Raw genomic sequence first — 27,562 nt, 5'->3', positions numbered from 1 at the left:
GATTCATTTCTGGATGAGATCCCAAATGACGTGAAGGCTGACATTTAACTGATAAAGAGCACAAACACACACACACACACACACACACAAGTCCATAATGCCTGGTCGAAGGTACAACAAACATTCTTTATGCAGGTTAAACAACGATGTTTCCAAAACTCTGTGTAAAAGAGCAACTTAAAAACAACGCAACTTCATTTCTGGTCAGTGTGAGTCAGGTTGGCAGTGTGAAGCACATCTTTAAAGAGCAAAGTGTGGCTGAAAATTGTGTTTACCAACCGACTGATTTCACTTCAGGGTTTAAAGTTAACTCTGATAAAGCTACCTGCTGCCGCTAAAAGTTTGATGTCACTCTTCAAACACCTGAGGATCAGCAAGTCCATCCATGTTAAAAAAAACCCAAAAAGTTGAAATGGAAAACATCCACTACAGGGAGTGAGACAGTCAGTACTGGTTCTGTCTGTGAACCAAAATCGGTAAGAAAAAACTGAGTTTCAGGCTCAAAGACAGGAGGTGAGAACGATGCGGTTCACATCAGCATCACACATCAAAAATACAGGGCCCAGATCTCAGCCGCGTGGTGACAAATGTGCAAAATAAATATGAGTATAGCTGCACAGGGGGTGCCAAGTCTGAGGAAACATACCTTGGTTTTTCCTGAGAAGAAGGTGTAACTGATCTGAGTATCAATAAATGGAGTAAAGCATAACCAGATTTGAAAGGAGATTGTCTCATTCCCCTTGAGCATACAAATGTCTCTGTTCCAAAAAAAATTCCTCTTCATTGTCAAAAAAGAAGAAGGACAAGAAGAAAAAAAAAAAACTTAATCTGATTCTCCACAGGTTAGAGACTCACACGTTTCTACAGCCGAAAAAATCCACGCCGATGTAGCGAGGGTAACCCTCCAAAGAGTTCATGCCGACTGGATCGAATTTCCAGTACTTTCGTCCTTGGATAAAGTGAGCGTAGCCTGAAAGATAGAAAACACAGTGAGGAATCGGTGTATAAATAATCAGTCTCAAAGTTTTGTTTGTCAAAATCCCATGACAACTAACATAACTTTTTAAACCCCAACAGGAGCTCTTTGTTCACTTGTCAGGTTGTTGTTCTTTGGACCGTACCATAGATGTCCCTGAAAGTGGCATCCACATCGCTGGGGATGCCGCTCCAGTCCTGCATGCTGCGCGGGTAGACGGACTCAACTCGGTTCTCCCGGGGGCTGAACCTCCAGTAGCCGCCTCCCTTGAAGAAGTAGGTGTTGTAGTTGGAGTCGTGGCCCCAGCGCAGTGCCGCCTGGATCCCGGACACTGACAAACCCAAATTCCTGATGGACTCCGGTCCACTGATCTGCCGCTCAGCATCGAACACCCAGTAGTTCTCACCTGCCGAGATGGTGGAACAATTAATACATTTCATGTTTTTCATTGATTTTTCTTTTTCCTAATATGTGCAACTGATGATATTTTGACTTAAAACTTTGACATAAACCATATCTAAAGTGGAGACTCTCTCTGCTTAGATAAATATAACTTTGTGAACTGAGTACTGAATGTGTCTCCTAAATTACAGAACGATGACGGTGCTACATGGCGGCCTCCATAGAGAAGGACCTGCTCCCACTGTAAATATTGAAGGCTCCTTTTAAGGTAAAAACTCAACATTTTGTAAAGTTTTCCATGAAATACAAATAGATGAAAACGTCTTGCTCCATATCTCACCTATGCACCAGTAACAGCCCTAACAGTGGCATTTTCTTAATATTATTTTATTTTTATATTTATTTTCTGAATGGTTGAAACGGTCGAACACACGTTTGCTCATACTACCTTAACCACATCCAGTGGAAATGTTGACATCAAGACTTCATTGCAATCATTTCACAGCACGGCGTTAATTAACATTTTACACCAGTTTAAACTTGCCTTGAAGCACATGATACTTTATGATCCTGTGCTCACAAGAAACCATAAACCACATAACAGCAGCTCAAACATCGTTGCCCACCTTGAAAGAACCAAATATTCCCTGACTTGTCTTCAAAGGCGGCATCGATGTTGTCAGGAATCCCCCTCCAGTGACGGGACGCCAGTGCTGGGTAACCGCTCTGCAGATGCCCGTCCCTGATTCGCCACACGTATCCCGACTTAAAGAAGAACAGCTCCCCTCGGATCATAGACACGGCATCAAAGTCCGTCTGGCAGGCGTCGGGCTGGGAATGACACAGATCACTTGTTCACATCCACATGCTAACGTTTCCAGAAAGAGCCATTTTATTGCAGTGGGATCAAGTGTTAAGTATCCGTTTTATTGTCTGAAAGGATCCCAAAATAAAGTAAGGAGGGTTTTTGTGCTTCTTAAGGTCCAGTGAAACAGTCTCAGTTACAAGTTTTACCAGAGAAAATAAGTGGGACCTTTTCCGAGCACTCAAATGTGAGAAACTCTTATGGGACAAAAAAAAAAAAAAAAAAGAGTTTGGTCTTAAACTCTCATTTATCATCTTTGGTTCAAAAACACACTCTTGTTTGATGTGGTGTCATGTCACTATGTGTGTCATAACCACAGAAACCACTGCCCCTTAAAGGATGAGGCTGGTGGTATATACTTTTCTTCTTGTCAACAAATTGCATCAAGCTGAGTTGATCAGTATTCCCTGTGGATATCACATTCCTCCTTGCTATAGAGCTCCATTGTTGTCCAAAAACCATTAAAAACACATGAATGACCCAGACATGAAAATAGTCCCCAACAAATGCATCTTTTCTTCTCGTTAGTGTGACATTTGTTAAAAACTACAGTGACCAGCTATTTAAGGAAATTGCTATATGACTATATATAGTTTTTAGGTGTTTTCTACATTTTTTAATTAAGTTTTACACCCTCAGTAGGAACCTATGGGCTTGGAACTGAGAGCCAGAGACAGGTAGTGAGAAAGTGTTGTTCAAAAAATGTAAAGTGTAATTCAAAAAATAAAAGATTTTTGCTATTTCAGTGGGATTTGTTGACAGCTTCACATGCTAACAGCAGTGTTTATACCTGAATGCTAACATTTACATGCTCTCAAAGACAACGCTAACATGGTGTTTATCAAGTTTGCCACAGCTTAGATGAGCCTGTTCGCTTGCTAACATTTGCTAAAGAGCACTAAAGCTGAAGCGTATCTGCACACTTGTGTCAAAAACCAAGAGGAACGCTTGTGCAGATAAGCTTTGGTAAATTTTTATGATAATGCAATATTAATGAAAAGCGTTTTTATTCCCTGTGGTAACACATGGTGAAGTTTATGTACATGTTTTTTTTATTTTTATTATTTATCATCTAGCAGGTTCTATGTAAATACTGTGAAAATATTAAAATCCACAATCCATGCAGAAATTCGTAAAACCTGCATTAAGAAACTTTGCCATCAAACGAGCTGTCAGGACTTTTGAAAGTTGCAATGTTCCAACTATACGGTCATCACCCTCAGCCGTGAACGTGTCTGCTCAGGCCTGTGACAGCTGACCAATCAGGGTAGAGTGGGCTTTTCAGGAGAAGGTGCCTTAAAGAGACAGGCAGTAAAACGTAACCGAGAAAAATAATTGCATTATTAAAGCATGTAAACTTCTTGTAGTGGACACCCCAAATGAGTCTTTGAACCAGAAAATAAACACATAATGGGACAAATAACTATCCACTTCCCTGGTATTGTGATTTTTATGCCACAGCCCTTTTCTCTCTGTGAGGTTAAGCGTTATTTTGTGCTTATGCGCCATTTTTCATTCAAACTGTCAAAGTCACCCCATGATTGGATCTCTAAGTGTTGCATCAGCTCCACTCACATTCGGGATGATTTCATTGGACTCTGGGTTTGTTGGAGGTGGAGGCGGGGGTGGCGGTGGCGGCGTGGGCAGGACTTGCGGGTGAGGTCCGTACAGGTACTGGATGCCTTGCCTGTCATCCTCGCTCAGCCTCAGCGGGTAGGAGAAGGAGTAGTATGCGGACATGATGGCTCCCTGCTCGCGGGAGTGTTGCAGGCCCAGGACGTGCCCGAACTCATGGGCAGCAACCTGGAGAAGGTCTGTGCCTGCAGGGGTGGTAGGGAAGCCTCAGAGGATGCAACCACACCTGGTTCAAATGATGTCTGAAAATAGTTTGAGGGGTTTGTTTTGACCTGCTTGCAGCGGCAGATGTTGGGGTTTTTGCTACAGTGCCTGAGACGGCAAAGTGTCAACAAAGTACCTCACTGCTGCCTCTTACTGCTCCATCTCATATCTGCTTCCCTGTCACACACTGATAAGAAGCCTGTCTTACAGATGCATCAGGTAGATTGCACCTTTTTTTTTTTACTCTTGCTGTGAATCATCATCATTTTTGCATCCAAGAAATATTGGTTGCACTAAATAAAATCAACAGAGACTGAGATTGAGATTTAGTACAGTATGTTTTAAGTTATATCCCGAACAAAGTTAAAACCCATTACAAACCTCTTCTACAATTTGACTAGCAGAAACCAGTCTGTAACAGTCTTAAACTGGTTACGTATTGGCCAAAATGTTTACTGCACGTGGAATAAGAAAAATGAGGAAAAATGAAACAATAACAGATTGATTCCTAGTTTCAGGAGATTATACAGTAATTAAAACATCATTATGAATATTACACCAAATTTCCTCTTGAATCCTACACACTGGATCTTAAACATACAGTAACCCCCATCCTAATTATGTATGAACGTATCTATCGGCCCTGTTGGCCTGGGCTGGTCTGGTAACTGTTATCCTGTTTATTTGGTAAAAGTAAAAAGGAAGAAGTGTTGGTTAAACTAAGAAAAACAACCACCTGTAAACTAAAATCCTCCTCTCTTTGTCTTCACCCTCTCAGCCAAACACTCACCCATGTGGTTTCCGAGGGTCCATGACTCGTCGTAGTCGAAGTGAATGTCGCCCTGTCGGTGCGTTTTTGGGAAGAAGGCGTGAGCGAGGATCCCACCCGGGCCGTCGAAGGGAAGATTGTCTCCATGCCAGTACCTGCAGGTCCATGAATGAAGCGCTATAATCAACATTAACACCAATCTGATGGCATGATAGACTCTGGAAATCCAACTTCAAAACAATTTCAACCAGAAGTATCAGCCATTTATCGCTGGCTAATTGTCTAATTCAACTCCTGAGACTTCCTGTATTTTTTTGGGTATTGTCATACATTTTCAGTGTTTGCCTTGCACAGCATTTTCCATGTTTTCCACCACATTTCTAAATGTCCTTATTTTTTATGTGATAATGAGATACTTGTGTGAGGGTGTGTGTGGTTTGTCAGCAAACCTAAACAACATCAGTCCCTGTTTTTGCGACTATGGAACAGTTTTCCGAGGTGCATTCGTGCAGCAGGGCAAACAAAGACTGCTGCGAGGCGACGAACAATAAAGCTCGGATCAAAAACATGATTCAGGAGGGGAAAAACATGAATTCGCTGCAGGAATAACAAAACATGCAACATGAAAGAGAATGAGTCATTTCAGAGATGACACAGATCCCTCATACGACTCCAGCTCTGTATCTGGATTGTATCTGCGTGTCATTTCTTGCTGTGCTATCTCTTGTTTTCTATCTTCGTGGCTCTCTGAGATCTCTGTCCAAATCCAATTTGAGCTGGATTGATTCCGCCAGTCTAAACTCATAAAGAAATTGAAAATGTTTGAATTCTTGCCACTGTTGACTGATATGCAATGGTGCCTCACATAAACATTTTGCTGAGGAGATAATGTGAATAAATGATGGATGGAGCTTCAGAGCTGTGACAACAACATTAAGGCTAAGAATTTAAAGAATATGTAGGAAATCCAACATTTTCTCAAGAATGAGTGACCATCATTATTCTTGTAATTCATGTAATTGAAATCTAAAATGCAAAGTGTTTCTGCAACCATTTAAAAAAACAGTTTTGATCCTTTTTTCAGACAAATATAACAAACATTCTCTTGTTTTAGATTTTTCTCTGACTTACAAATTAGTCAGTGACTTTATGTTTCGGACAGTTTATCACACAAATCAATTTTAGAGATGATTTATGGACAAAATGATTAATCAGGTTCCACAGAAAATAATCAACAAAAGTCTTTCTGGTTTTCTAGGGAACAGCTTGTCAGGGCTATAAATCAGACAACTGGCACATCTAAGATCGATAATACTCTCGGTCAATACATTTGTTATTCAATCTCGCCTGAACTCGTTTTAAGGATTATTCTGTTCCAATGTATCAATGTTTTTTGAGTGTCAATACAATGAGGCTGCTCTTAAACACATCAGTGTTTTGAGCACTGTGCTTTTGTGTTAGCATGCTAACACACTGCCATTGATAGTGCTAGCATGCATAATGCTAGCATAATGTTCACCACGTTCATCATCTTAGCGCAGCTTGTACCACGCTAACATTCACTAATTAGCAATGTACAGCTAGGGCTGATGGGATTTAGGTCATTACGTTTGTTGCTATTTGATGGTAAACAGCAAAAAATACAGGTCAAATCAAAATATTGAACTGATTATTGATTATAATTGGTTATTAGAATTCATCTTGAACAGAAATATCTGAGCTGAATTTCATGGAAATCCCTCGAAAAGTCCAAATCTAAAATGACTTCTCTGTTCTGTTGCTACACAGTAAATACACTCCTTTTCAGTAATATCTGCTTGTGTTGAGGATCCTTCTCCTTTTATACTCATGATTTAAAGATGTTTTCTTTGTTTTTTTACACGTCTCAGTCCTCCCACCTTGTGAAGTCGATGCGGATGTCGGCCCTCCCACTGCGGACCTCTGTGAAGGTGAGCGGGGTAACATCACTCCAGATTTTCAGGGCCTCTCGGAAGACACGTCGAACCTTCTCCTCGTCCATCTGCCAGGGAAACCGGACAATCCTGTGGGAGACCGGCGCAGGTGTGAAACACACACACACACACAGGATGTAGAGTAGAAGGGGACCACCGGCCTCGCGGGCCTCCCTCTAATCTGATATCTGCAGTCGTCTCATCAGCAGGGAGGTGTGCTGTTACCAACGCCCTCAGGCACGCTAACAAAACACTGCATCACGGTCTCCTCCCTTTCCTTTTGGGTAAAACCACCCAGTATGATGAGTGAAAAAAAAGAAGAGAAACCTCCTTATCTCTCCAGCAGGATGCAGAACACTTCACAAATTATGTGGAGTATCAGGTATATATTCAAACCTCAAATCAGACAGATACTGCTGCAGCAAAATGCAAGATAAAAGCCTTACATTTCAGTTTGGAATATATCAACACGAGTGGTCAAGATAATCTGTTGTTAAGATGGACTCCGGTGACAGTTTATCTCAGTTTACTCCTGGTATTCAAGGTGCAATGTGGAAGAATTGTAAATTACAGAAAAAACACTGAAACATTAGACTGTGAAAAATACAGCAACTTTGACATCATATGATGCAGTGATATCTACTGAAGTTAGCATGCTAACTAGCTAGCACTGGTCTGTTCCATGGATCTAACAAAAAAAATCTGCCCCTCTGGTCCCTGTGAAAGCAGCTCAGTGGTTCATGAAGCCAACAAAGCTCAACTTCTGGGGTATAAAATTGCCGAGAGACTTCGGTCAGCCGAGCTGATTTACTTCTGGTTTAACGCCTGGCTAACTTAAAGATAAAATGAGTGAATCTTGCAGCTCTTTATTGGACTGAATGGCTTAAACTGTGAAAGTGAAATGAGTCATTTCGTAGGAGATGTGACGCTTAAAATTATGAATCCACCTGTTTACAGTCTACAGTACTTTTGGCCCCGTAGTGCATCATGCAATACTGTCGAGAAAAAGTACAGCCACTATCAATGTTGCTTCGAAATGAACAGTCAATTCGTAACTTGAGTAGTTCCTGGCAGGACAGTAATTGGTTGAATCACTGTTGTTCGGCCAAAACCTGATCATGTGATCTAGTAAATCCAGCTGCTTTGTAAGTAAGAGTAAGTAAGAATAGTTTAGAGAATAAGTAAGTAAGAATACACATGTTGACTTTCTGGCAGAGAGTGAGATGAAAAGATCCATGCACCTTTCATGTTTATATGGTCAATACGGGTCTACAAATAACTTATGACTTAATGCAATTTTCAACTTTAGGAATTTATTGAATCCATACAAAGAAGTGTAAAAATGCCAATTTGTTGTTTTACGGTGGGTTAATTGCGATGAGTTTCTGGTCCCCGCCAAGAATTAATCCGATGCGTAACCCTCCATAAAACAACAAATGTAACTGTTTCTGTCCTAAGTAAATAAACCAGATATTGATGGGAAAATTGGTTCACTTTATAGATAATGTCAGCCAGATTTTGTTACCCCTGGTCAGAGACAGGCTAACTGTTATAAATCTGTGTGCTAAGGTAGTTGATGATTTGTTATGCACATTTCCGAAATGTCAAAGCTTTCCTTTACCACCAGTTACAGTGTGTAGCCTGTCACAGCGATGAAAGACACAGTTAAAGGAATAGCTAAGTATTTTGGGAAATACGCTTGATTGAAACCACTCGTATGAAGCTGCTGGGACATGTTCGCACTGTATTCTGCAACGTTTTTTGGCTATGGCATGGGTTGCCAATAGTCACTGGTGCACATAGGTGTTGCTTTTGGCATGACGGTGAGTAATTTATAAATCTGAAATAGTTTCAGTTGCTGGTTCTAACTTTGAGGGAAATGTGCTGCGTCATTTTATGTTTCAAAACAGGAAGAAGGGCTGTCGGCCCAGAGCATGTCAGTTTAGCAGGACACAAAAGAGTTATCAGATCTTGTCTTTTTTCATGTGAGGAGTGTCAAGGCGGACAGAAAGTAGCAGGATTTATGGGAAATGTGGTTTTAGACAAACAAGCAATACAGATACTACTGTCACTGATCTCAACCACTGTCTCTGTTGTTTACATAAAGTACATACTGTAGGAGCAACAGTAGAACTGAACCATGGCACTTTATGAAACGTGTCCATTTAAAGTCAGGTGTATAGAGCAGTACTGACACACTCTGCTTCAAAAAAGAAATGACAAAAAAACAATTCCTGTAAATTTGAAGTTTGCATACACTGTGCAAAGCAACTTCTGCAAAAGGTGCAAACATTTGTGCAGGTTGCCTTAAGAAGCACAAATGGACTTTCCTCAGTGCAAAGTTCACATATAGGTTGAAATCCTTGCCTCAAGGGGTTTTACAATCCGGATGGCATATGCTCCCCTCAACCCTTTAAGATGAGGAGAAACTCCCGCAAAACCCCCTTTCACACAAGAAAACCTCAGCAACAGAGGATTAGATTAGATTAAATATAAAATATTTTCTGACTGAGTCATTAGAGGCACATTCTCGTGCTGCAAACAGGTGATTACACTAGGATTTTAAGGAAGGACAATACAGTCATTCTTCTATCTTCGGCTCTCTTTACTCTCCGGCTCCCACCTTTACTCTTACTGTTTCTCTCAGCCAACCTTTAAAATTTCCCACAAAGTCATAATAGCTGTCATTTTGTAGGTGGTTTTAATGGTATTTTAGAGTTTGTAACTTCCTGAAAACTCATTAAAAATGTTGATGACTCATCCTGCACTTGGGGGCGTGAATTCATTTTCCGTCCAATAAACTCATTTTACTGTGAATGTATAGAAAGATGGATGTAGCCTATATTCTGTGCCAATGACTGCTTCCTGGTTTTACAGGAAACATGCAAATATGCTGATGCAAACGGCCCTCCATTAGCCGTTTCATGGGAACTTTAAAAACACCTAACAAATATGTCGTTACATGTTTTCAGAAAGTCTCATTAATTTGCCAAAAACAGCTGCTCACTGTAGTATTTTAGCAAACACACATGATGAAAGGGTGCATTTGTTTGGGGACTACTTTCAGCAGGGGATTAATCAACGTTTGGTGCTCTAGTGAGTATTTGGGGCAGCAGGACGGTGTGTGTGAACAGATACATTCAATAATGGAACTGTAAAAGATGCCTGCCGCCAGACGTATGATTCAAATGTGCAGAATGAAGTCTTCAACTTGAATAAAACTACGACTGGAAAACAGAGTCGATGAAAAACCTGTTTCAGCCAGCCTCCTCTCCTGCGACTGCTCCGTAACAAGCTCCGCTCTCTAACGTTTTTCAGCCACCCGAGAGCTTCTTTTCAGTTTCGCTACCGACCGTTAAAGCAGTTTAAACGACTCTGCTCTCAGCTGACCCAGCATGACTTCACATGTCATGCCAGAACATGCTTCACCAGCTCCAAATCCTTGCTGATTCTAAATAAAAGGTAAACACAGGGACTCATTAGCGTGGCTCCACTCTCTCAGCACTCACATTTTAGGCATTTTGTAAGGACGGTGGCCCTGTTAGATCATGCTGAAATGTAGTTTAACCTTGCAGGTTGTTGCCACGGCCCTGGTTAACAATGTCACTTTGTCAGGTGTCACTGAGAGCTCTTCATTGGTCCGATCCAGCTGAATCTTATTAGCCTGTGGTCGGTACCGCCGCGTAAAGAGCTCTGCCTCCCCCCGTTCTTTCTCTCCGTCTTAATATAGTGTTATGTTAAAGAATGACTACAATGAGGGGACCCCAGGAGACACAGACAGAGAGGCAGCAGCCAGCAGAGGACTGCCAGACACTCGATGGTGCCAAGGCCTCAGATGAAAGAAAACCAGCACCCGTTTTTCCGAACATAATTTCAAGACTTAAGTACTATAATAGGCCTTCACGTTTGACATTTTTTCCCCCTCAGATCATCATTCAATGTGTCTAAAATCTAGCAGATCCCGCCTGTAATAAAGTTATAATTAACAGATCAAGCTCTTTATGACAGGAGGTGATGGTGCTCGTACCGCTTTCGTCCACAGGGGCTGCCAGAATCAACTAGAAATTAAAGATTCTTCATAGCTGCTTTAAATCTTACATGAATAGATTTTTTTTCACTATTTTTTCATATCTTAAATTGTCCTTTGCTACATGAATAAAGTATTTTCAACTGAATTTCAGGCATGAATGCAAGTTTAACAAGCCAGCTGGTGGGAATGTGAAATATCAAAACATTTCTCTTTTGATTCAAAATCCCATAAGAAATTGAGACAAATCATAAAAAGTTAATGCCTTAAATACGTTCACTGATCAGCGCTGAGTGTGCTGGGTATGTAGCTCTGCAGATGTGTACCTGTACGTGAGGTCCGTCTTTTCCAAGCGTCCTCCATACAGGACGAAGCGTCTCTGGCGGTGTTGCCCTCGGTAATGCGATTTCTTCTGGTTGGGGTAGTCGGGCACGCCACAGCGAGGTCGGTTCCATGTGTTTGAGGCGCTGGTTGTCAAACTCGTCTCCTTTACTAAATCCTGAGCATGAGGAACCTTTCCCCTCTTCTTCAGGTCGGGGAACTTTTCAGAGAACTGGAACAAATGCAAAGGTGCAGGAATAATGAAACATATTTTATGCCGTGCGCTCTTAATGACTTTGGTCAACATAAGGGTGACTGAGATAAACAATAACACCATTTGTACTTCAGGTGAAGATGCAAGGGAAGAAGAACAGGGAAAGGACTGAAAGAATGATGCCCAAAAAAAAGGGCGGTCACACGACTAGACTATAGTCTAGACTATAAGATGTAGGTCGTTTGTTAACCAGCCAGTAACGTTCTAGCGTTAGTGAATCACAATAGCTCTCTGCTTCCTTTGAGCTAACAAGTTGGTCAGTAAAGGCACAATAAGCTTACATGGTTTAATCAAAGGACATTTTCGTACTATTGACATGCGTTTCATAATCAGTAGATGAGTTTTTACACACCATATAGATGTTAGATGAGACAAACGTTCAGAGAAAAAATGCTCCCAGAGATCCTGTCGGACAAAATCCCCAAAAGCACGTGTCCAAAAAGTCACTTGCATTATGACACAGTGCCATAAAATGTTTTATTTTCTGTGTCCTCAGTTCTGGTTTGCTCCGAAGACGATCTTCATTTGCTTATGTAGGTCATTCAGAGAGGTCAGTATCAAATTGACTGTTTCATAACCAGTCAAACTTCACTTGTTGTAGGTTTAATGACAGCACACATGATCAGGTCACTGAGCCACATACTTTGCCCCAGTTTAAGAGACAGTCGGTCCCAGGGTGTTCCATTATCCTTAATGCACCCCCGCCAGATCCAGAGGAAATGGCTCTGCTCATTTCCACAGAGCAAATTACAGAGGAGAGCCATCCCAACCCAGCTCCTCATCTGACTCAGTCCTCCGCCTCTAAACCGAACCACATCTTCGGCGCTACACTTACAAGGAACTTTTGGGTGTTCTCCTGCTTCTATCAACAAAATTACGAGCATTTCCTTTTTCCGCTGCAGCTCAGAAAACCTGTGGGAAAAGACGCTATCAATATATTGTGATGAGATTAAAGCAATTAACTCCATCATCAGATCCTATTCCCACTGCTTCGCTCTTACATAATCCTTCAATCGGTGATGTGCAGGTAAAAGGACGCCTGAAGCCTCTAAACAACAATGCATTTGGTAAAAATTGCATAATAATTGTTTTAATGGCATTTAAAAGACTATATTTCAGTGTGAGGAGGGTCGTAACTACAAATTAAACTGACACACTCCTTCCCCACACTCTATCCAACTGTTTTAGCTGCAATCTCTGCTGTTTCCGCCTGCCACACTGCTGACCTGCAACCTGCAATGGTATTGGACCGGGATACTTCATCACTATCGTCACTTTTCTTGAGAACAACCGAGCACAACATCATGAACGTGTTTCAGGGAAGACCAAGAATGCGTGCTTTCGATTTCCAACACCTGGCTAAATGTTTTTTTTTTTACCCAAGAATAGATAATCTTGATTTTACTGCACAGATGAACAAGATTAAAAGATCACAGCTTGTTCAGTGTTTGATATATTTGACAGGCCGGGACCTGACTACATCTGTAGGTGCTAAAACTCTTCCAGACCAGCTCTGTTGCATTTCTACTAAATTTTTACAACAACTCCAAAGCTGCAGATTCTCCAAGTAGTCAAATATGATGTGTGAAGTCACCACCGAGCTAACTCTCTTTTAGTTAGTTTTACTGAATCTCTTTTAACTCTCTGTATCAGCGCCTGATTGGAAACCTAAATTTGTCCAATAAGAATAGACTTGTTTAGCCTGCCAGTGAGATCTAAGGAAGAGTCAGGCCAAAGACAGTATTTTGTTTCCTCTAACAGCCCAGAACATCACAGGTACCCATCTACAGAGCATCAGTGACACTGGTGAACTGAGATGTCTCCAAAGTCTGATTTCCTTGCTGCCATCTAGCAAAAGATACGGAAGTATCCGCTGCTGTACCACCAGATGCTTGAGAGACAGCTTTGTGATGCTGAGAGAACAAAACATTATTTTGTTCTTTAAATCCTTGTTTGTACCTCGGAACTATTCGACAAAAAAACATGCACAGCGCCAATATTTCAGTTTTGGATGGGCAGGAGTCATTTTGGGCTGGGCGTTTTACTCATAAAAGTTAACACTGACGGTTTGTTTGACCAAATTTCCAACTGGTAGTCTCACTAAAACAGAAATGACTGACACACTGTTGAAGGTAACTAACACATCTCGTTGATGATGATGCTTTTAATTCAAATTTGTTCGGATTGCGCAGAAATGAAACTTTTCTTCTGCTAAGATGCAGCAGCTCATTTCAATCAAGTGACAGAAACCAGCTGGAACTTTCCTTGTAATACAATACAATAACCAGCTATTTACTAACTGCTTATTGGAAACTAGTATCATATCATCATAATATAATGTTGGGGGTAGTTTTAAAGGAAATTTGAGGTAATTATTGTGGTCACTTGGTGGTAATTTCGAAGGAAACATGTTACTTGGTAATTACTGCCTACTTACCATGAAATTTGTGGAGCTGTATTGTAAATAAAGTAAAGTATAATCCTACACTGGTAATCTGGCTCCCTAAAGACACAGAATAATGAGTCAAAACCAGCTCTCTACACAGAAGTCCTTGTATCTTCATGTTTACAACTCATTAAGTTTGTGTTATCAGAAGATGCACTAGAACAAATCCAATCCGAGAAAGATTTAATGATACGGAGCCTTTCCGCCCTGACAAGAAGACTGCCCAGGAGGAAATACAGTCAGCTGTAAGCATTACTACATTTTTTATAATCAAGCTTACAAATCTTACATCAAAACCCCAATGAGAACTCCCTATAGATCCATAAGATCTTTAATAATAGCAATAAAACTGTCCGTATGGGTGAAGTCACAATCATGTTTTTGTTGTGTTTAAACGAGCCTGCCTCACTCAGCTCCGCAGGACTCAAACCATGTCGCTGTTGTAGTTTAAGGGGAACAAAACCCAGCAGGATTCGTGGAATGTGCTCCAGACTGCAGAAACACAGTGACTGATGGGTCTGGATCACAGAGCAAACAGTACACACCTCCCTGAGCCCCCCCACCTCTCCACCTCCTGTGTTTCACTTTGTTTTGAGGGGATTTCAGCTGCTTACTCTGTCGCACAAAGTACTTACTCACATTGGGGGGGAGCTTTTTGCCCACGTCCTACAGTTTTCCCTAAATGGCTTGTTTGTGTTGTTAAATGAGCTAAAAGAGATGTGGCTCCCAAACTGGAAGTCGCTTGTTGTTCAGCCTCTTTCTGCTCTTTTTTTTTTTTTTCTGGAGGGGGGGGTTTCTGAGATGAGTCCGATCTGATGTTTGTCTCTTTTAACTGTTATCTGCGGTACAGGCGGACAACAGAAACCCCTGATAAACACAAAAGCCTAATCATAGTGTAAAGCAGGTCTGAAACGTATCAACATAAAAGCTACGAGAAACTAGCATGGAATTCAGTTGCTATTTGTTTAACCTTGGAGACGCCGAGTGAGCCTAACAGTCCCGTAGCTGCCACTGAGGACAATGAGTTCATGTCCTCAGTATTGTTCATTGGAATTTAGGGATTTCAGTGAGGCTTGGAGAAGTTAATGTCATAAACTATAGCTTTATGTGCGTTTTTAGGTTGAATTCTGATATTCTTTAATGCTTTAATGTGACTTGTTCTGGTAAAATAATGAAGTTAAATTTAAAATTGGGATTAAACATTTGTCATAAAGTCCTCCGACCTTAAAGGGGCTATTATGCAGTTTTGTAGTATTTCAATGTTTACAATAATAACGAGGAAATAACACAAACTCATAAATATGAATCCTTTCCATTACTGAACAAACAAGCTGTTTTCAGAACACTGGTTGAAGCTAGAAGGGTGGCAGGGTCTGCCACATATGAACAAAGTAAAGCAGTATGAAAGTGTGTTGTCCTTCAAGATCAGTCATTCAGTCATGAATGTTTGTTTGTTTAGACATCAAAAGATCTAAAACTTCTCACCGAATACTACGTAGTGCTCCTTTAACAATAAAACAGGTTGTTTCTCAGTGCCTTCCAAAGCATCTGCCATCTGTGTGGATGACGTTTTGGCCTCAAAAACTAATTGGATGTTTTTAGCCACTCGTGGTGTTTATTTGTATCTCATGCATGCAAAAGGATGTCTGAGTTCCCGCTGAGGGTTTTCTGACATTTCACCGCTGACAGCTGGTGTTGCCAAGAATTGTAGGCACGCAGCAGCAAAGTCGAGAGAGAAGACTGCGAGCGAACTGAACCGACCGCACTCAGAGTGTTGTGTGATGAATGGGGTCTACTCAGATGTTTTAAACACTTGGGTGCCACAAGTCTGTGTGCTGTCACCGTTGCTGTTTTCCATTTACCCAAATGAATTGGCTGTTCACAGCCGTGATGTCAGGCTGTTTAAGTATGAGGATGACATGGGGGCCTTGCTTATCTTCTCCTGACAGGCATGAGGAGGCCTACTGTAGCCAGGTCACTGTGCTGCAGGTTGGTGTGACAAAAACAAAATAACTTATAAACCAAACCAAAACCAGGTGGTACCAAAAACATGCGCCCTGTCAAACTCAATAAAAAGCCTGTAGAAAAAGTGCAACACTTTAAATACCTGGGCACTATCACTGATCAGACCCTGACATTTAGTGAGAACGCTGAGGGCAGTGATTGTTTTTAATGAGGAAGCTGAGGAGCTTTGGTGTTAGCTAATGTACACTTAAACAAGCTGGTTGGGTTGAATTTTGCCTCTATTATCTTCTCTGTTTGTGGGCCTTTTTTCAACAGTCTGTCAATTTTTTTTTTTTTTTTATGTAAATACAACATTTTCAATGTCATAATTACACTTTTATGTTAAATTAAAATAATTGGCCCTGTGATATGTAATAAAAAGTTGACATTTCCAGGAAAATAAATGACAAAAACACAGTAGATGAATAGCAATTACATCAGCCCCCTTAGTTCCTCTTGGGTTTTTGCAGCCCAGTACTGAACAACACAAGCCCCGGCACTGGTCCACGGCCTGGAGATTGCTTTACGTAGAGACCCCTTTCGAAGTAACATACAGAATAAAAGTTATTGCCATGATTTTTAAAAGCGACCATTAAAAATATTACTTTGGGGCTGAACAATTCATGCAAAAGTGGTAATCACAGCTTTATTAGGAGTCTGCATCATGTGACCACAACATAGACTAAATTAATAAAATCTCCCTCTACAAGACATGAACACAAATCTAGTGATGAAAATTCCTCCCCAAAAATTGCCATTAATCCGATTACTGTGACCAATTAACATGCAGTGGATCAGGGGTTTTTGTGGCCCCTCTGGGTCTGGGTTCCTGGGGCAGTAACCGGCTTTGCCTGGCTGGTAATCTGCCCCTTGGTCGTTGTCAGGGTAATGCAAACACAGGTCATTTTAGGCATCTGAACAACCGACGGATGCTGTTGTTTTGCTGCACGGTGCGGACAGCGTCCTTTGTTGGGGACTGGGATCTGAACTGTAAATCACCTGCTCACGAGCCGACCTCTGTCTCCAGACGGTTTAGACTGAAGCTGCCCGCTGCCTGATCCTGGTCCGGGAGGTGAAGTGGAGGGAGTGTCGGCTTTCAGGTTCGTAAAACTTTGTCTAATTCTAAGTGGTAGGTGCATGGGCAGCCGCCTCTGTCATTTCAAAGAGGGAGATGAAAAAAACCCTAAAAAGTGTGGTTAAAGGACTTAACCCCCCCCTGCCTGTGTGTCAAATGGATTGTTTGACCTGTCTGACCCCACCGTGGAGTAAACTCCTAAATGTGCCTGATTCCCGACAGGTTCCACATCAAAGTTCAAGGTCAAACCCAAACAAGAGCATTAGCCTGATCTAGAGTATCCTGTATGTTTTCTTGCTTTATTGAGCAGCACTTATGTAGAGTTGAGCTCTCATGTTAATTCTTTTTCTCTTGCAGACAAGAATACAAAAACAGACTCTTACTTTTTACTGAATATACTTTAAGAAACCCCAAAGGTATTACTGTTGTGATTGTGGCATTGGCTCAAAGTAAAAACAAAAAAAGACTCAAACAGGAGCAAATAGTGCATCAGGGACTATTTTAAGTGGAGGATTAATCCGTGTTTGGTGCTTGAGTGAGTATTTGGGGCAGCAGGACTGTGTATGTTGGATAAGTTTCATGCTAATGAAGGCATGTTGTAACAATGTGGTTAACTGACGTGTTTCTAATAGTAACTGGACAACAATGTGATTCTAAGTTACGGAGGAATAAGACACATTAGGCTTTAATACACACACAGAACTTTTTCTCTTTTTGTTTTGGACTAAATGGGATTTGTTGCCAGCAAGAAAAAATATAGAATATCTACAGGTTTATCTTTTGAATGAAAAGTTGGAATCAAGGAACATTTTGAAACTTCTGGAAAACACTTTATTTAGATGAGATGATCGACGCCACTCTGAAAAACATCTGCACGGCAACTTGTGAAATCGGTTGAAACAACTAGCCTTTTGTTACTATCGAACTCTAAAGCAAGGAAACTCTGTCCCTCCAGAACTTTTCAACCAGTCTACTTTAATCTTGGCAGGTTTGTACAGCGTTGACTTTGGTGCAGTCTTATCAATCTCCTCATCTTGCTCTTGTCAAGGAAGTGAGTAAGTCTATTTCCCAAAATGATTTAAGGCAGGATTCTACCACTGTTATCCTCCAAGCTAATGACCACAAGGCAAACAGCTGAACCACTTTACAAGGTGTTGTACCTGCAATGCTCTTGTACGTCACTGGCCAACAACACAGTGCTTTGTGGAATGAATTACCTCTCAGATTTGATGGAGAAAACAGTAGATTCTCATTCATTAGAGAATAAATATATAGACTCAGCTTTTCAGCAAAACCCTTGAAACTAGTTAAAGCTAGGTTAAAAGAATCTGACTTGGAGGGGTGTTTATAATTCTCATTTCAAAGGGGCATGTGTATTTTTAGAAATGTTTAATGCAAAATGCTGAGTTATTGTGGTGTCAGTAACTTCTAACTAGTCCTGACCTGCGTTCAAATGGGAAAGGGTTTGTTTTGCAACTCGAGCACTTTGCTGGAGATCCCATGTCAGTGACTCAGCCGCCAAAACAGGAGTTTTGTGGCCATGCCCATGTCTTCACGTGTAATTTTGTAGCAGACAAAGAGAGTCCTGTCAGGAGACTTTGTGACGATGTTTGAGAGAGAGAGAGAAAAAAATACCCTGGGGGCAATTAGTCTGTCACTTTCTGCTGAGAGTGCAAGAAGTCGGTGATGAGACATGAAATTCTAAAAGAGCCCAGGGGGCATCATGGATACTTCCCCATGCTGCGAACATGTGAGGGAGTTTGGGAGGAAAGTGGTGGCGGAGGGGCGACGGGGCTGTCCATTACAAGCATGAACATATCTAGCTTCTGGTTACAGTGATGACAAGATCTGCGGTGCCTGGGATCTGACAGTGGTATTCAAAGAAACATGTCTGTACACGGTGCGTCTGAAGAGAGTCTCCAGTCTGACAACAACCCCACCACCCCCCCCCCCCCCCCCCACCAGGTCACGGTGCTTGACTTTGACATGACCAAGAAGCTGCAGGGAGCCTGTCAGGCTGCTTTCGCTGAAAACCTTTCAACCAAGTCCAACTTCAAGTCCTCTTCCAGCCAAACCACTTGAGAAGAGCGATCCTTAACTTGATACCTTGAAAGCAATTAGGTGCATCAACTCAAGGACTGTACTCAACTGTAGCACTTCAACACAGTAATGATTGGTATTTCTGTTTTTTCACTTGTTTTTTTTTTTTGATTTAGTGAAAGCACAAAAATCCTGACAGTAAAATTAACATTTACAGCTGATAGGCCAACTTGTTATCTCGTACTGAAAAAGACCTTGTATGCTTTTTCAGTTTTCCTCTTATTCAGGGTTTTATATATATATATATAAATATATATATATATATCATGAAAGTTAAAAAGCCCAGAGTCCACGGAAACGGGAACTCCTCTGTTCCACAGAAACAACTCCTCCTGAAACGCCTGGTCTGTAGTCCAGCCTTTAATTCTGTGACTTCTTGACATCACACTGCTTCACCATGTCACACATTTGCACAATTAATGTCTATATTCATGGTAAAAGTGAGGCTAAAAACATCACCTGGAGACACGGCGAGTGGTGCTGGCTCAGGCGTGTGTGAGCTGACCAATCAGAGCAGACTGGGTATTTTGGGATCTTAAAGAGACAGGAGTGTTTCAGATAGATTTAAAGCATGGAAAACAAACTACAATTATGAACACTAAGCATTTGAATGATCATAATATATCTCCTTTAAACCAACAGTGACTGTATCCTACTACCTGCACTAGAGCACAGACTGTGGATCAATCCGCCACTGAAATTAGTCCCCACTAAATGCCATATTTCTCCTCTGGCCTGCTGTTTCATAAAATCACTGAGCCCATTTAAAAACTTCAATATATTTAATCTATTTCTTCAGTAGGAATGAATGGACTTGACTGATTGCCATATATTGTCAATAATACACCAAACACACCTCAGAGTATTTGAGATTTCATGCTATGACAAAACTAATTCCTGCTAATTCCTCTCAAACAATAATCAGTTTGTAAAAACCAAGTCTAACAATCATTCTGTGGGAAAACCATCACAAAAAGGCATAGAAACCAATTTGTACACTAGCATTAGCATCAACAAACCACAATGCTTTGCAGCCACACATGTGTTTTGAATAAGAGTGGAGAGGATATGTACAACTCCTGCAGAAGTAGAATAGAAAGTTTGAGGGACAGTGGGTGCATAAGGAAATGACAAATGCTGATTGAAAAATCCCTCCTGAAAATCTGATGATGAAAAGGATTTACATTTAAAGCAGAATGTTGATTGATTCAAAGAAGCTATGGTCGATGCTGCCAATGCTTCTGACAAGAATCTGTTAAAGCACAAAAACAAGAAGCGTCTGGTAAAGCCAGAAGCTCTTTCATCAACACGATAGCTAACTGTCCAAAAGAAAACTGTCTAAACCTTGTAACAGTGAATCCGGATGATAGGAAGTAAGTCATAAGCGAGTGTTTACATGAGGAGACAGATAAGGTTTCAATTTGAAGGGTGTGCTCTCAATGAAAAAACAGGCGACAAAGGACTGCTTACAGTGAGACAGGATTTATAGATAGATAGGACGGATAGGAGGAGGAGGGGATGTACGCTTTTCATCAACAAATACCTTGTTATCACCCGTCTCACTCTCCTAATCCTATATATCAACTGATAATCAAAAACACCCGGCAGTGGAAGGTGATATAAACCATCTGGGCAACTGCTTAAATCTCTTATCTTTGCTGGCACGAAAAAAATCCGGAGACCTCAGACTCGCCGATCTTCTGGCTACAGGATGACATACTGTACTAATGATATCATTGTTGATTGTGATTATTATTGAGAGCACGTCCGCAGGAGAATAATAGTTACCTGGCAGATCATGTTGTCTCTATCTATGGCTTAAAGGGTTGCATCTTCTCTTTTTCAGATGGTTTCTGCTTGGTAGGAACAGACAGAGATGGCTTATTTAGATAAGAATGATTACTTGAGTCAGAAAAAATGTCAGAGTTGAAGTCAGGACATAACAGTTATTTGGGGTCATCCCAGTGAACAAAAGATTCCTTTTTCTGTGAAAGGAGTGATTTTAAAACCACAACATTAAATGCTGGGGTCAAAATAAAGTTCCATCTGGAGCAACATGTGGTGTTTGAAAGGTTATCATTGATACGTAAAGAGGCAACTTTTTGTTGAACACATTCAAAAGATTAATGAACATGATCAGCGGAGTGTAAAGAAATGAAAAAATGTTGACATTGTGTCAAAGACGTCTTTTGTATTGCAGAGATGGCTACAGAAGTTAGTGTGTTACCCAGCTACACCCAGCCTGTCCTGTTAGGTAATAATACTTTGTACCAGAGAAGGTAGTCCGATAGCCACCATAGATTCAGATGGAAGATGACAAATCAGGAAGTTCACTACTTAGTCCAACAAGTAAACAAAATAAACACACAAAATGTCAAAAAAAAAAAAAAATCTTTTACACCTATTTTTCTAACAAGCCAGAAAAACATGCACCTTCTGAATGAAATTTTCACCTTTACCGATCTTAATAACCACGTAACATCATTGTAAAACACACTTCATTCAAACTCGACATAAACATCATAAATCCTCAATTCATAAAGTAAGATGTGAAAATATACCAGCTCCAAATGCCGTCTTCATCCACTGCTGATGCCTGAATTTCTCTCAGTCCTCTGCCACATCACAGCTGGAAATCACCTCCATACTGTTTCTCCTCGTCAACAATGACTGCACTCACCAGAGACTCCAGTTCTCTTCCTTTTCCTCTCTCCTCTCAGTACATTCATGACATTTATCACATTTCCCATTCAATCAAAATTAAACAAAGAGAGAATCTGCATCTTAGGCATCAACTGCATGAAAAATTTGCTTCAAGTTCGGTGTGAACACAGCATCAGGGTAGATAGCTTGCTGGCTATTTTTTGGAAGCTTGTCCTCATCTACTATCAACAAGCAGTTCTGTATATTCTATTTGGTTTACAGTGAGGATGGATTTTGACTCATAAGGTGCCTTTTCATTGCTTTCAATGGACAAAGATGAAAGACCAATTTCCAGTTGCAATCTTTGTTTGGATCAAGAGATGGAGACGCACCATATGAAATGAATCAAGGTTCAAACTGGGGCTCTGTGCCATCCAGAAACTCAGTGATGTGCGATTTAATAAATTCAAGTACCAACACCATCCTGCCAGTCCTGACAGGGTTCATTCAGTCTGCAGGATCACCTGAACTGTAAATATTCCTAGTCCCCCCTCCTCTCACCTTGTTAGTGGAGGCTTCAGAATGAGGCGGAAGGGCTCCACTCACTAACCAACAAAAGCATCTGATTAACTTCATGAAAGAGGGGTGCATGTGCCTTTTAACTGCATCCCCCTCTGTTGTGTCTCATCAGCCACTCACAGGCCAGCGCAGCTGTGACCTAGATCCATTCGATGGGAACCCAGGCTGGCTCTGATGTCACCTTTGCTCTCACGGTTTCCCAACCAATCCCTTTGCGGGAAGACATCAACATGATGGGGAAACCAGAAAGGAAAACCCAAGGACTCAGGTTTTATTGACAAAAGCAATACCCAAACAGTTATCTGTTAGCCCCTCCTCTTCACTCAGAGAGAAAACAGGCACTTTGTGGATCCCGCTGCCCTGAATGCCACAGACACTGAGGCCTGTCCAGGCCTGTGTAATCACTCACTCCTTTGTCAACGATGGGGGAACAAATTGAAAACTACTGATTAGACTTTCCAGTGAAATGACCAGCAGACATAACAAAGTTGTCACCACAGGTGCAACTTCAGCAGTTAAGTGTTGCTAGGAAAGAGTCATTTATCATGTGTTCAAACCAGGTTTTCATCTCAACAGAAAATCACACTGTTGACAAAGACCTACCCTAACACCACAGTGGCTTGACTTCAGATTAGTGTGAATGGAAAAATATTACAAGTATGCAAAGACATAGTGAGAATATTAATGATCAATGCTTAAGAAAGCACAACAACTCAACGCCTGTCAACTGATTGTTATGGAAAGATTGGTCAGGAAGATACTTTAAAAACACTTAACAACACAAAAACAAAGAATAGATGGAAGTCTAAAGAATAAGCACAACTTCAGACATCAGAAATATGCTTCTTCTTGTTTTCTCTTCTGTTAATCAGATTGTGATACCTAAAATGTATCTTGGGACAGAGTCACACATTGTGGAATTCTTGACTAAATGAATGGAATTAGACCAATCATAACTTGGCCGTTTTTCATCATATGTGTGATTTTCAGAGGGCATCAGACAGAAGATGCCACCTGTAGCACCAGCAACCTAAATCCTCTTTCTGTTCTGCAGGTTTACAGTTGTGTGTAAAGGGGAGGTCTCAAAAATTGTGCTGTTTGTAATGCATGTTATCACACAGGATGTTTGAATGCTACATTTTTGTTTTAACGGACTGTCATCAAAGATGGGAGAAGCTGTTAGAGGCCACGCACGTTCCACGCACGGCTGCCCAAAGTTTGTTTTCTTCTCATGTGCTGACCCTTTTCTTCAAGAGCATGTTTGGTTATATGAAGACAGTCCTCCAACAATTATTTACTTGAGATAAGAACCCTCACCACGGCATTTCATCATGATAAGATTGTTTTCCTAGTATTTATTTCTCTGTAAAGCTCTTTTTTCCATCTTCTGGCCATCAGATTTGCTTCAGAACTGACTTTGATTGGCTGATGCTTCAGGAACAAGCCAAACGTGATTCACTGGACACATCAGTCAGCGCTTAGAAAAAAAAATGATAACCCTTCACTGGAAATCCAAGACTATCCTCTGTATTTACTACATTCTTCCCTGTAACTGCTTATCTGTGCTGTAAATTAACCTATTTACTTCTCTGAGTACCTGTAAACAGGACATTCCTGTGGGTAAAGCATGCAGGCTAAACCAGCCTACTCTGTGTAAATAAAGGTTTTTTTTTGTGTTTTTTTTTCAAAAAAGCTCAAGGAAGAAGTAACTGATACAGAAGAGGATGTAAACAAAGGAAATACAAATTAAGGCTGTTCTAAATATGATGGAATGCTAAATTACACAAGAGGAAATGTTTGAAAGCGAAACAGTGAGTTGCAGCATGTGGTCAGGTGTGCAGACCAAAAGCCTTGCAGCAAACCGAATAAAATGACAATAAACAACAAGGAGAGCAGTTAAGACAAGCCACCAAAACTCATGACTGTGACAGCATCTGTGCAAGTGTGAAGCGTGCCACTGACGCCCTCATGACGGGTCCATATGCAGGACCCCTCGCTTTTATGGTGTTGTTGACAAAATGCCTTTAAGACCTGTTATTACTGCTTCCTGGCCTGCAGACAGGGGAACTCAGCAACCTTTATTTTTCCCTCTCTCTCTCTCTCTCTCTCTCCCTCGGGGATCAGACTTGGCAGCACTAAAGCAAAACCAAAACACTCTGCTGTCATCCTGCATGCATGAAGAGGAGACCACGTCAGGTTTTCAGCTGCAAAGTCATCACTACTCCCAGAGCTGCTGAGCATACGGAAACATGCATAGTGATGATAGTCATTTCAAAAAGTGATAGCAGCCCCAGTGACAGGTCAGCTCCTAAAATAGCTATTTTCTTAATTACAACACAATTCTCATTGGTCCTGATGAGTGTTAGGACATGGGCTGCAGAAGCCTGTAGATTTCTTCCCACCTGAACGCAACCCCGCACACAACACGGTGGATTGTTGATTTTGGAGCAAAGTGAAAAGGAAATAAACGCAAACTATTGTGTGCGAGTGTGTGTGTGCTCATGTAGTCTCAGTGTGTGTTTAGGAGGCGGGGGGGCACTTGTAGCAGGAGGGAGAATGAAGAAAGTCAAACAGTGCAGATTCCTTTAAAATGCAAAAGAATGAATCATTCATCATGCACGTTCAGATGAACCGGCTCCTTCTGCACCATCAACACAAAACACTTCCAAACTGATGCAAAAGAAACTTTTCTTTGGTGTGTTTTTTTTTTCTTTTTCTTTTTTTGCGTCGACTTTGCAACAATGATAAAAGAGAAAAGAAATGAAGCGTCCTCTCACTCACCGGTGCCACCTTGTACCTGCTGGATCCTCGCGCTGGAAGACAAAGCGTGCTCGGGAGAAGTTGCACCGCGAAGACGCAGCAGCACACGAGCAGAGATGTCCGCATCCTCACCGCCGTCCCGAGCCGTGGTGGTGCACAGGCAGGCTGGTTCTGGCGCAGCTGAGTGCGGGGCGCAGTGCCGGGAGTCACACGGCTGCAGGATCCGGGGCGACTTCTCTTTAAATAGACTCTGATTTCTTTGTTCTCCCAAGGTTTTTTTTCTCTCTTCCACATACTCTCTCTCTCTCTTTTTTTTTTTTTTTTTTTTTTTTTTTACAGCCCAGGGCTGATAATACCACCCGCTACCATGTGACTCTTAACCCTTTCTCTCCCGTGTACCCGTCAACGCAAAACAGATGATGATGATGATGATGGCTGTACGTTTTTTTTTTTTTCGCTTCTTTTTTTTGCCACCTGCGGTTTTAAGATTTATGTATGTATTTTTCATAAAGAAACCAAGAAACCCGATGTCAACTTTTAGGAGGAAACATTAAACATACATAATATCCCCATATGGACCACAATAAACACCACGACACAGCGTGCACAGCCAGGCACACTCCAGTACCTATGGGAATGTTATAGGATTATTATAAGAGTATTACAAGGACACGAAAATCAACCACCACTAAACACACCACCAAGTCCTCTGTATGGGGAGAAACACACTCAGTCTGAGAGTGTGTGAGTGAGAACAGAGCAGCACACAGAAAAAAAAAAAAAAAAGTTTTGGTGTTTTATTAGACTTGTACCTAAAATGAAATAAAGTTTTATTCCTGATGATGATGAGTTCGGGAGTCTCACAGCCTGCAGGAGTGAAGCTGCTTGGTACTCTGGTCTTACAGCAGAGGATACTTCTGTACCTTTTGGCAGATGGCCGCAGGGTGAACAGACTGATGCTGGGTGGGTGTTGTCTTTAAGTGTCCTTTGAGTTCTGCACAGTCATCTCACTTCACTGGTGCCGCTGATGCATTGTTGATGGGTACCAGTGATGTTCTGGGTGGTTTTAATCACCTGCTATGGAGCTCTCCTGCCCTGGACCGTGCAGAGGTTGGTATCACATGGTGCTTCAGTTTCGACTGCATTAGGAATTTTGGTAGTTGCCAGTTTGCGAGGAAAAAATGTAAAACTGGCTGCATTCTGCCTTAATGTTGGCTAGCTAGTGTTAGCAATGTCAGTGTTAGCTATAGCTAGTTAAAGTTAGCTCACAAGTGTTAGCACTGTTAACATAACCTTAAAATAAAACTTAACGTCAGCTAGCATTGCCAACGGTAGCTAGTGTTAGCGACATTAACATTAGCGCGAAAGCATTTGTGAAGTTAGCTAGTGTGTCGACCCTGAGAAGGCTGATGAGTCAAACAAAAATGTGTTGTGATTTCAATGCAGTGCTATTTATTTTACGACACACAACTTCACCTGGCTTTCTACCGGTGTGCATAATGACTGAGTTTTCATTTTTGGGTGAACTTATCTTTTAATGCAGATCGATCACTAATCATTATCTAACCCTCTACGGATAAAAGGGAATATGTATGATGATCAATAATGGAACAGTGGAGACATTGTGTGTGAAGTGTAGCGAAAGAACAAAACATAAAAAAAAAAAAAGAAAATCTTTGAGGGAAGGAATCTGTTGATTTATTATTGCAGCTGTAAGACTGAATGCACAGGCTCTGCAGTCGGACCCACTGGAGGCTTCTGACCCACCTCCGTCCGCTTTGTGCCGGAAAAAACTCTCTGTGAGTCAGTTTGAGATCATTTCTATAATTACAACCACTAATAGCAGCAAAGAATTTTGCAGAGCTTTCCTGTATAATGGCTGTCAGGTTTCGGAGAGCTATTTGGACACAAAACAGGGCTCTAATAAACTCTGATTGCCTGACAAGGAATTGCAAGCTTGGCACTACAGCAGGCCTGTTATCTTATAAGCGTAATGAAAGAGAAAAGGGAGAGGCTTTATAAGAAAGTGACACTACTAATTTCTGGACGGGAGACTATAATTAATGTTACTGAATGCAGATGTTGTACTTAAGGAGGCCAATTAGAGTTAAAGCTGACGCTGGATTGGTCCAATGTCTGTGGACTTTGGCCTTCATCATCTTATTTAAGCCTTTTCTGTGTTGTAATACAGGCACACACAATATATTCAGTCAGAAAAATTAAATGTTGCCGGTTAATGTTTTCTGCAAACCACTAAAACGGGCATTTACACATGTAACACGCACTGCGACACTGACATTTTTTTAACAATACGTGTCATATCACATTTGTGTCAGGTGGTGGTCCTGAAGTCCATCTAGGTGACAGTGATATCTAATGGATATCAGCATCTCAACAATTAGGGTTAGCGCAGCATTTTTAAAGTGACAAAACTGGGTGCTTTAACCGCAACCCCGGGACGTCTCCTGCCATGTTTCAGGTAACCAAAGCAAGTATTTCAAGCTGAAATTAAGTGTTTGTTTTTGCCTAA

The 27,562-nt window shown here is 41.3% G+C and overlaps 1 protein-coding gene across 1 annotated transcript; it reads right to left on the bottom strand.

The window, feature by feature from the left end:
• Positions 1 to 107: 107 nt before the first annotated feature.
• Positions 108 to 25,635, bottom strand: mmp11a (matrix metallopeptidase 11a). The gene is made up of 8 exons (XM_037098536.1): positions 25,054 to 25,635; positions 11,157 to 11,383; positions 6,750 to 6,893; positions 4,873 to 5,006; positions 3,819 to 4,063; positions 2,005 to 2,209; positions 1,122 to 1,382; positions 108 to 970 (listed from the first exon to the last, which is right to left on the bottom strand). The coding sequence occupies exons 1-8, from the start codon at positions 25,324 to 25,326 to the stop codon at positions 852 to 854; spliced, it is 1,608 nt and encodes a 535-aa protein (XP_036954431.1). The 5' UTR covers positions 25,327 to 25,635; the 3' UTR covers positions 108 to 851.
• Positions 25,636 to 27,562: the final 1,927 nt, after the last annotated feature.

Source organism: Acanthopagrus latus, chromosome 5 (genome assembly GCF_904848185.1).
Source record: "Acanthopagrus latus isolate v.2019 chromosome 5, fAcaLat1.1, whole genome shotgun sequence".
Classification (NCBI taxonomy): domain Eukaryota; kingdom Metazoa; phylum Chordata; class Actinopteri; order Spariformes; family Sparidae; genus Acanthopagrus; species Acanthopagrus latus.
The sequence above is the reverse complement of the archived record's forward strand: the minus strand, read 5'-3'. Positions and strand labels throughout refer to the sequence as shown.

What these genes read in the sequence shown, in the direction of transcription:
- mmp11a (XM_037098536.1), bottom strand. Translation starts at nt 25,326, where the DNA reads ATGTGGAAGAGAGAAAAAAAACCTTGGGAGAACAAAGAAATCAGAGTC. An exon ending in AAGACGGACCTCACGTACAG is followed by an intron (nt 6,894 to 11,156) that starts GTACACATCTGC and finishes GGTCTCCCACAG; the next exon opens with GATTGTCCGGTTTCCCTGGC. An exon ending in CCAATGAAATCATCCCGAAT is followed by an intron (nt 2,210 to 3,818) that starts GTGAGTGGAGCT and finishes TGTCATTCCCAG; the next exon opens with CCCGACGCCTGCCAGACGGA.